The sequence below is a fragment of the Nannospalax galili genome, unplaced genomic scaffold (assembly GCF_000622305.1).
Source record: "Nannospalax galili isolate Female #2095 unplaced genomic scaffold, S.galili_v1.0 scaffold290, whole genome shotgun sequence".
Taxonomy (NCBI): domain Eukaryota; kingdom Metazoa; phylum Chordata; class Mammalia; order Rodentia; family Spalacidae; genus Nannospalax; species Nannospalax galili.
Window position 1 is genome coordinate 5028512 of NW_008331486.1, and position 10929 is coordinate 5039440.

Sequence of the window (10929 nt, forward strand, 5' to 3'; positions counted from 1 at the left end):
ACAGGGTCTCCCTGTAGCCCCAGCTGTCCTGGAACTCACATGGTGGCCATCTTCCAAAATTCTTCACGTTTGCTCTCAGGAGACATGTCCAGGGTACCATGCTGTTATCACCAAAGGCAACAGATACGGGTATACAAAAGTGTCTGCTGAATCACTGAGGGAACAATTTCCTACTTGTAGAATGGGCCTAACTGAACCCCCAAGGGCCATCCCCATTCTGACTCTGCTCATCTGAGGTTCCTGATGGAAGTGTGTGCATTGTGTTGGGTTTGTAGGGTGGCAGGTCAGCTCTTTTCTACCATAGGCAGATAAGGAAAAGCGATGGGGAAATGAATCCTCAGACCCACGTCTGCACTGTGTGCGCTAAGGAAGTCAGGATGTCTCCTCCAGGCCTGCGGACCCGTCAGAGCCTTGGCAGCGACTTGGCAAGGCCAGTGCATGCACAGCCTGGACTACTAGGCAGCTCCTAATGCTTCCTTTCTTTCCAGTCGGATATATACTTCACAGCAGCCGCAGCTGTGCACGAGGGCTCCTCAGGAGGCAGCTCCAAGGGGACCAGTGCCCATAATTCTCCTCAGACGCCCCCGGGCCAAGACACTCCACTCTTTCCTTCTTCCCTGGCGGAAGGTAAGTCTAGTTTTCACTGTCTTATTAATGGATATTTTAAAGCCTGGTTTCTCTGGTTCATTGTCAAATAGCTACATGTAATCACTACCTAAAGAAGTTGCTATTTAAAGCCATTTAAAAAGAAAAAGGACTCGCTGGATGGGCATAGTAGGGCACACTGGTACTTCCAGCACTTGTGAGGCTGAGAGAGACAAGAGGATCCCCTGTTTCATGATCAAGGCCAGCCTGAGCTTTGTATCCAGACACTGCCCTCAAACACAAACAATTTGGAATCTGAATGCATTGGTAACATCTGTAAGAAATTGTGTATTAAAAAGAAATCCTACCAGGCACAGTGTTGCACTCCTGTAATTCCAACAGTAAGGAAGTTGAGGCAGGAGGATTACTGCAAGTTCAAAGTCACCTCGGACTACCTAACGTATACTAGGCCAGCTAGGGCTACATAATCAGATCCTGTCTCAAAAGTGGGGAGGAGAGGCCCTGGAGAGATAGCTCAGCAGTGAAGAGCACTGGCTGCTCTTCCAGAGAACCCACATGGCAGCTAACAGCTGCCCCTAACTCCAGTTCCAGGGGATCCAACACCCTCTTCTGGCCTCGTCGGACATTGCATGACACAGGTATACTTACATGCAGGCAATATATTCATACAAATAAAGTAAAAATAAATTAAAATTGTATTTATTTAGTCTCATCACTCAGGAAGCTGAGAGAAAAATATTGCTGCCAGTGTGAAGCCAGGCATGGTGGTACAGGCCTTTAATCCCAGCACTCAGGAGGCAGAGACAGGTAGATCTCTGAGTTTGAGGCAACATTAGTGAGTCTACATGAATGAGTTCCAGGCTAGCCAGGGCTGCATAAGTAAGACCCTGTCTCAAATAAAAGAGGGCTGAGAAGACTGCTCAGTAAAGTGCTTGCTCTCCAAGCATGAGGACCTGAGTTCAGATTCCCCACACCCACATAAAAAGCCAGGCACAGTAGCACACACCTGTAAGCCCAGTGCTGTGGAGGTAAAGACAAGAGGATCCCTAGGGCTTACTGACTGGCCATGCTCCGAATCAGCGAGCTCCAGGTTCACTGAGAGACCCTGTCTCAAAAAATAAGATGGAGATGAAGACGCCTGATGTAGACCTGTGGCCTCCACGCACACAAAACAAAAGAAGTCCCATTATGATAAACATCACTTTGGTGGGAAGAAGGGAAAAATGTAGAGCGTCTAGCTTGCAGCATCAGCCCTTGCTCCTCCAGGGATGGCAGTGCTAGTGGGTTCCATAACTAGAACTGCTGGCCTGAGGCTTCAGTGTGTGTGACTCAGTGCACTCATCTGTCAGTCTAGCTTTGCTGGTGTTCCCCAGAGGGCTTTGCAGTGGCTCCTGTGAGGCTGAGAACAGCACTTGTCATAACATCCTGCCCTACCCGTCTCTTTTTGTAGGGAGGGGTCATCTTTTTGAGACAGGGTCTCCCTGTAGCCCCAGCTGGCTTAGCACTCACTGTGTAGACCAGGCTGGCCTTGATCTTACTTGATCTCTCACTGTTAAGATAAAGCACAGCACAGGCCGCACAGGCAGGACAGCTTTTTGCTTTCCTGGTCTAGCCTACCTTCCTGAGCAAGTGTAACCAGTGAGGGACATGTTATCAGATTCACACACTAGAAAGAAGTCCTTGGAAAACAAAGGCATTAGGCATCATTAGCATGTCACAGAAAATCTCTCTTCATGCTAATTATATTAAGGAACCAGAAGTTGTTCTCCAGCCCAACTAGATGGGTAAATGCACTTGCCACCAAGTCTGACAACCTGAGCTCAATCCCCTGGGTTTCTTTTGGCAGAAGGAGAAAATGAACTCCTGCAAGCTGTCTTACCACCTACACACACAGGCAGTAGCACACACACACACACACACACACATACACACAGTCTCACACACACACTAAAATAAATAAATGTAATAAAATGAATTATTTTAAAGAAAGAAATTATCATTTTGTAGGTAATGTGAACCTAAAGGTCTAGTGATCTTTTCTAAACTGTTTCAGGTGAAATCCAGTCTAAAAATCTGTACAAGATTCCACTTAGAAACCTCGTGGGCCGAAGCATTGAGCGACCTCTGAAATCGCCCTTAGTCTCCAAGGTCATCACCCCACCCACCTCCATCAGCCTGGGAATTGCTGCCATTCCTGTCACTCATTCCTTGTCCCTGTCTCGCATGGAGATCAAAGAAATAGCAAGCCGGACCCGCAGGGAACTGCTAGGTAATAAGAGCTTCCAAGGTTTGTAAATTTCCTCTGTGTGTAAATAGACCACCTGGTTTAATCTGTAGATATTCATCATCCTCAAAAACCAAGTTAATACAGGGCTTATACTGAGTTCAATATTGTATAACTGTATTAATTCAACTGTGAACCTAGAAACTTGCACCCACTTGTGAAAGAGATGTACTCTTGCTCTGGAGTGCGTTACTGAATATGTTACAGCTGTCGTGAAATGCTTCTTCTAATCATGTAGTTATTAAAAAAATTTTTTTAAATGATTAAAAAAATAATAATTCTTCAAAGCATTAAAAAAAAAAACCACCAAGTTAAGAGCCATCAAGATGGTTTAATGTGGGGCTGGAGAGTTGGCTCAGTGGTTAAGAGTACTGACTGCTCTTGCAGAGGACCCAGGTTCGATTCTCAGCACCCACATGGCAGTTAACAACTGTCTGTAACTCCAGTTCCAGGGGATCCGGCTCCTTCTGTCCTCCGAGGGCATTGCACGACACGGGTGCACTTACCTACATGCAGGCAATACACGCATACACATAAACTAAAAATAATAAATTAAAAAAAAACCAAACCAATAGAAACCTGAAACTAGACAAAACAAACAGAAGCCATTTTTAAAGAAGTCACACATAATGCATCTGTACTAGAGAAGAGCATGCTATTTTCCCACCAACAGTGGCAGTGATGTTCTCTCTTTATTGGAACAGAAGGCTGACCAGGCCATCCATGCTAACAGGGAAAACAGGCAGTTTGTAAAATACTACAGGATTCCAGGGATTTTACCTCTTTCACTAGACTCTTCTGAGACTCTAGCTGTTTTTGTTAGTTTTCTTTGCAATGCATATATGCTTCCTAGTCAGAAGAGAAAAAATTTGTAGTAATTGAAAAACCATTTGAAAATATATTATCATCTTTCTTTCCAATAATATACTAATAAAACTAAAAAGGACAGGAGGAGGGACTGGAAAGATGGCTCAGCAGTTAAGAGCACTGACTGCTCGTGCAGAGGACCCAAGTTCGATTCCCAGCACCCACTTGGCAGCCATAGACCATCCTTGACTCCAGTTCCAAGGGAATCCAAAGCTCTCTTCTGACCTCTGCAGCATTGCACGACATGGGTGCACTCACATACATGCAGGCAATACACTCATACATATAAAATAGAAATAATAAGTAATTTTTTAAAAATCTTTGTTTACTTTGTTTTTGGGTTTTTTTGTTTGTTTGTTTTTGTTTTTTTGATACAGGGTCTCCCTGTAGCCCCAGCTGTCCTGGTACTCACTATGTAGACCAGGCTGGCCTTGAACTCACAGAAATCCGTCTGCCTCTGCCTCCCTAGTGCTGGGATTAAAGGCGTGTGCCACCACACCCAACCTTTTTTTAAAATCTTTAAAAAAAAAAAGAGGATAGGAGGAATTGGTGTAGAGGGGGTGATCCGATCAAAACATTATGTGCAAGAATGAGACTCTCAGAAGAAATTTAAAGAATATGGTAGCCCTTTGGTAATGACCTGCTGACCTATGATTCTTCTCTGCAACCCAGGCCTCTCTGAAGACAGTGGTCCCAGGTCAGAAGGAGCACCAAGGGCCAAATCCAAAGCCGGAAAACGGTTGGAAGAAAGTCAAGGAGGCCCCAAGCCAGAAACCAGGAAGTCACCTAGTAATGACAGGTAAAGAGAACAAGCAGCCCCCACCCGAGTGGTGGCCCTCCCTGAGTAGTGACCCTGCTTGAGTGGTGGCCCTGTGGATGCCAGCATGCCCAGGAGGTCCTTTGGCCAGCACCACACAGGGTCAGCATCCAGTTCCTCTCTGGAGAGGACAGCTGCCAGGATGGGGCTGAAACAAGAGGGCACTGTCTCCAGGAGCCAAGCAAATGTTCACTAAGATATATTAAGGAAGGGCTGGAGGCATAGTTCAGTGCTAGAGAAAACTATATATGCACACACAGCACATGTGTGTGTGTGTATCATATATGTGATAGAAATAATATAGAGACTTTTTACATGTACATAATGTACTTTGACCACATTCACACACATACACACCTGTCCCTTCTCTGGTCTCCCTCCCACTCCCGCTGATCCCTTCCCTAAGAGTTTTTTTGGCTCATTAGTTTGATGAAGATGTACAAAAACAAGACTACATATTACAATCACAAGGAACAAGGAAACAGCCACTCCACAGTACTGGGGGCCATGTAAACAGGAAGTGCCCTTCAGAATCCCAGTTCAGAATCACACATGAGGGTTGACTTACACTGCTCTCTCCCATAAGGCTTCTGCTGTCCTTCCAGCAACAGCACACATGCTCCTTGTGGAGAGTAACGGGACATCTGTCCAAGCATCATTCATTGACTCAACACACATTCATGGAGAAGCCAGCACTGAGCTGTGGAGTAAGACAGGGAGGTAACCAAGCCCCCATCTGTACTTTCCGAGGGTTCATAGGTCATCGAGAAAGACTGATAGGCAGTTACAGCATTGCAGGCTTTCAGGTGATGCCATCTGGGCAGGGAGGAGGGTCTCAGACATGTCAGTCACATAAGCATAAGCCTGCGTGTTGGCGGAGGCTGGCCTCACTCTCAGTTCTGCCCCCACGTGCCTGGGCCCCTGCCCTCAGCAATTTCAGATTTGTATCAATTTGCTTTCCTGTTGCTGGGATAGACACTGACCAAAACCAACTTGGGGGAGGAAAGGGTTTATTTGACTTATAGGCCACAGTCCATCATCTAGGGAAGCCAAGGCAGGACCTTAAAGCAGGAACCCAGAGGCAGGAGCTGAAGCAGAGACCATGAGGAATGCTGTTTCCTGGCTGGCTCAGCTACCTGTCTCTTTTTAAAAAATACTTGATTATTTTTATGTGTATGAATGTATTACCTGCATGTATGTAAGTGCACCCATGTCATGCAATGCCCACAGAGGTCAGAAGAGGGTGTCAGATCCCCTGGAACTGGAGTTATAGTCAGCTGTTAGCTGCCGTGTGGGTGCTGGCAACCGAACCCAGGTCCTCTGCAAGAGCAACCAGTGCTCTTACCACTGAGCCATCTCTCCAGTCCCCAGCTACCTTTCTTATACAGGCCAGGCCCACCTGCCCAGAGATGGCACTGCTCCCAGTGAGCTGGGCCCTCCTCCATCAATTAGCAATCAAGAAAATGCTCCACAGATAGGGCCACGGCCAACTGGACAGAGGAAATTCATCAACTGAGGTTCCCTCTTCGCAGGTGTGTCGAGTTGACAACTGAAGCCAACCAGCACAACATTCTAGTATGGAGAGGCAGACCATAATGTAAACAAGCAAATCACCTCAACCATGACAAGTGTAGTATGAAATTTAAGACAGTAAAGGGGCTGGAGAAATGGCTCAGTGGTTAAGAGCGCTTACTGCTCTTCCAGATGACCTGAGTTCAGTTCCCAGCACCCATGGGCAGGTGGCTCACAACCACCTGTAAGGCCTGTTCCAGGGGATTCAGTGCCTCTGGCCTCTGCGGACACCTGCACTTACATACACATATACACATAATTTAAAATAAATTAAATTACTTTTAAATAGTTAATGGGTGGGCATGGTGGGTCAGACTTGTCATGCCAGCACTTGGGAAGTAGAAACAGGAGGCTCATTGAAAGTTCAAGACCAGCCTGGACTATAAGTGAGACTCTGTCTCAAACAACAAAAAAAGCTAGGCATGGGACTGGAGAGATGGCTCAATGCTTAGGAGCACTGGCTGTTCTTACAGAGGACCTGGGTTCAATTCCCAGCACCCACATGGTGCACCTTCTTCTGGCCTCCGTGAGCCCTGCATGCACAGGTACACTCACACACATGCAGGCAAAGCACTCATATGCATAAAATAAAATTAAAAGTTTTTAAAAACTAGATGTGATGGTGCACACCTTTAATCCCAGCAGGTAGATCTCTGTGAGTTCAAGGCTAGCCTGATCTACATAACAAGTTCCAGGACAGCCAGGCCTAAAGTGGCAGGATGGCAGGTACTTGGTTCACTTTGATAAGGGGTTAAGGAAGAGTTCTGGAAGTGGCATAGGACTGAGCTTAGAAAGAATGATAAGGATCTAGGAGAACAGTTCTTAGGACAGCAGGGACTCTGGGCCTCATGGCCTGAGGCAGAGGGAAGAATGGGCAGGCTAAGCACAGAGAAAACACGGGCAGTGAGCTCAAGTGGGCATTTGTGGAATCACAAACTCTCTGAGAAGTGAAACTAGGATGGGTTAAACTGGTTAAGCGCTAGCATAGTTCTGAGGAGCTGTAGAACATGGGTGAGGGGGCCACCTGCAGTGATGGCAGGAGAGCCAGTCCATCCTCAGGTCAGGGGAGCATGTGGGGCAGAGAGACAGTGCCTGGATTAGAATGATAAATAGATGACGCCTCAGGAGGGCCTTCTGTGTGTCCCCCCAGCCTTTCATCTCACCCCTGCCCTGGTAGCACAGCGTGTCTCCCTGCAGGCCCATGTCAGGGAGGGTCTCCCCTGTACTGCTTCACCTCCCTCACCCCATCCCTATAGAAGTGAAGGGCATGACAGATACACTTTGAGCCCAAGAAAATAGGAAACGGTGACCAAAGATGCCATGTTCCAGTGTTCCCTTGGCACCCTTGTGACAGTGGCTTTTCTCATCCAGGATCCCATCAGGCCCCTTGGAAACTCCTCCTCCTTCTGAAGCCAACCCTGAGGGGTGTAACCATTCGACAAGCTCTGACAAGGACCCTGTGGTGGACAGAGAGAGCAGTCCAGGCTCGGGCAGCAGCCCCTTCCAGCTCATGGCCTCCTTGGAGGAAGACATCATTGACTTGAAGTAGAGTCCGAGTCTCATCACCATCTTTAGTTTTATTACACAGGTTTCTACTCCTCAAACAGCTCCAACGTCATGTCTCAACAAAAGGCGGCTTCCTGCCAGGCAGCAATCTATTGGACCAAACCTGCACCCTCAGCCAATTTGGGTCACTCACTTTCCAGTGTCTGGTGCCATCGCTCTCCACCTTGTTTATTTCCGTTCAAGAATCATCAGTCCTCCTGTAATAAAGGTGGTGGATTTCATTGACATTTTAGATCAAAACTTTCAATAAATCGAAAAATGTTCATTCTTATTTACTGCAACCCCTCTCTTAGATTTTAAAGATTTAGATTGAAATTGTTTTTTTCATTACAGTTTTGACTTATGTCACATACTTTCTTTTATAGCAAAAAGCCATTGCTTTTTAATTTTATTATAAATACATTTTCTTTCTGCACTGTTGACCCTGTTGCTGTTTGAATCCACTGGGATGGGACCCAGCTGTGCTCCCAGCTGGAGACCCCAGAAAGCTGAATGGACACAGCTCAAACACTCCTCCTGCCTTCCCCTTCAGTCCAAAACAAGGCAAATGGGAGCCTGTCAAAGTCTTAAAGATACTTTGGTGGGTTTTTTATTTTTAATTAACTGGGGCGGGGGGATATAGGCACGTGAGCCCACAGAGACCAGAGTCATTGGATCCCCTTGGCGCTGGAGTTAGAAGTGATTGTGAGCTTCCTGACATGGGTGCTGGGGGTTGGACACCAGTGCTCATAATGTGCTCTTAACCACTGAGCTCTGGTGTTGATACTACAAGATAATGTAGCCAAGGCTAATCCACCCTTGTCATCAAGTGTCTTCAGATCCCCTCCCCTTTGTGGATCTTCCTTTTGTTTTGTTTTGATTTTGCAGGGCCTTGGGCCTGGCACCTGCTGGGCAGTGGGCTCTGATGCTGAGCTATATCTCCAGCCTCTGCTTGTCCTTTCACAGGAGCCCAGTGACTATCCTTCCTCTTACAGATGCATCAGTCTGTTTGAAATAAAGATGGGAGAGTTCATTGTCATTTTAGAGCAAAAGTTTGAGTAAGTCAGGGCTGGAGAGATGACTCAGCAGTTAAGACCACTAGCTGCCCTTGCAGAGGACTCAGATTCAGTTCCTAGCACCCACGTGGCAGCTAAACCTTTGAAACTCCAATTCCAGGAGCTCCAATGCCATCTTCTGGCCTCCATGGGCACTGCCCCCACATAGTGCATTTACATACATGGAGGCAAAACATAAACCTAAAAAATAAAAAAAATGGGCGTGGTGATGCATACCTTTAATCCCAGCACTCAGGAGTCAGAGGCAGTCAGATCTCTGTGAGTTCAAGGCCAGCCTGGCCTACATAGTGAGTTCCAGGCCAGCTGGGGCTACAAGGAGACCCTGTCTGAAAAAGACCAGAAAAAAAAAGTAAAAAATTATTTAACTTGGAATAAATAAAAAATGCCTACCCCCAGCTCCCTCTTCAAAATGAATAGGAAGTAATGTGAATTGTACAATCAAAATAGTGAAAAAATCAGCCCTGGCAGGAGATGAACAGGGAAGCCGGCTCTGGTCACATAATTTGTAAGGATTTTCATTTGCATAGAGGGAATTCACCTCTGGCTTTGGCAGATGATTCCACTTCGTTGTGTCTTGACCACACTACCCATGGAAAGAAAGTGTACCATTTTCTCCCTGGGGAAGCGGCCATAGTTCTCCAAGTCTTAAGTGCAAAGGACTGTGTGACCTCCCTCCCATAGGGAGGACTCCCCTCCTCTCCAGGTGCCTGGATCCCCCTTAGCACTAGAGGGGACAGTGGCAAAGATGGTGCTCTCAGGAATGCCCAGGTGAGGCTGTTTATAATCAAGGGTGCCTGCTCATAGACTTAGCAGCATTTGGTGTTTGAATTGTGTTATGTCTTCCTATATGGTGAGAGAGCACAAAATAACTGCTGTATCAACCACACCAACAGTTTTGTGAATTAGGTTTATGATTCTGGGTTTTCGGGGCCGGGGGGGTTGCAGATGTCAGAGGTTGACCTCTGGTGGTGTGTGTTCCTCAGGAGCTGTCCACCTTGTTTCTTTGAGACAGCATCTTTCACTGGGATCCAGAGGCCTCACCAGTTAGGCTAGGCTGGCTGGCCAGCAGGCCCCCAGGGACCACTTGTTTCCATCTCCCTGGTGCTTGAATTACAAACAAGCACCCCCATCCCCAGCTTTTACCTGATGCTGGAGACCAAACTCAGGTCCTCATGCTTGTGCAGCAAGCATTTTACCAACTGAGCCATGTCCCCAGCCCCTATTCCTGCTTGTCAAATAAGGAAACTGAGGTTCAGAAAGTCATTGATTTGAACCCTAGTATTTCCAGAGAACTCTGCCCCCTTCTCCCCTGTGTGCCTCTCAGGTGTGGGCTAAATACTTCCTGCCCATTGGGGTTGCCTGGTGCTTGTTCTGATTCGGGGGTCTGGGGACAAGAGGGAGTGAGACAGTTTCAGTAGCCAAAGCTGGCCTGGAACTCTTGACTCTCCCACTTCCACCTCCTAAGTGCTGAGTAAGAATCAGGCTTGTGCCCAGCATACCTGGCTGCAGACTGGTGTTTCACATGTCATACCAGCTCATAAGTTTCATGAACTTGTACCTGTGTTTTTCCTGTCATTTCTAAAGTTTCTTGCTGAAATAGAAAGACCCAGGGTTAGATTTAGAGCATTCTAGAATAACTAAAGCCATGTATGATAGGACAAGAAGCACCGAGCTGAGAATATCAGAGGCCTAGAGAGCCTGAGGTTGCCCAGAAAAGGAAGGCGGAAGTCTTTTTTTTATTATTTAATTTTTATTTTATGTGTATAAATGTTTTGCCTGCATGTATGTAGGTGCACCACATGCATGAAATGCACAAGGAGGTCAGAAGAGGGCATCAAATCCCCCGGAACGGGACTCATGAATAGTTGTTAGTCACCAAGTGGGTGCTGGGAACTAAACCAGGCCCTTTGCAAGAGCAGCCAGTGCTCTTGACCACTGAGCATCTCTCCATTCCCAGGTGAAGGCTTTTCTGACAACATTTATGAACCACCAGCCAGTGACAAGAACAGGTTTGTAGGTGCCTGTGGCCCTCACCTTCAGACACCAAGTGCCTGTTGTCCAAAGGGAGGGAATGAAGAGGACAGGTGACTGTAAAGCGGTGATGAGAATTTATTAGCCAAGCACAACATGCTGTTGAAGAAGCACAGTCAGGCAATTGCCTG

The 10929-nt window shown here is 46.9% G+C and overlaps 1 protein-coding gene across 4 annotated transcripts in view; it reads left to right on the forward strand.

Annotated features, from left to right (window-relative positions):
• The window catches only part of Garnl3 (GTPase activating Rap/RanGAP domain like 3), a gene marked incomplete in the record, with an annotated part of 193617 nt that extends 185634 nt beyond the window's left edge, over positions 1-7983 (forward strand). For all 4 annotated transcript variants that reach the window (XM_029559731.1, XM_008824990.3, XM_029559734.1 and 1 more), the window contains 4 exon segments: positions 489-627; positions 2660-2875; positions 4430-4556; positions 7518-7983. In XM_029559731.1, coding sequence (XP_029415591.1) covers positions 489-627; positions 2660-2875; positions 4430-4556; positions 7518-7695 — 660 coding nt within the window.
• Positions 7984-10929: the final 2946 nt, after the last annotated feature.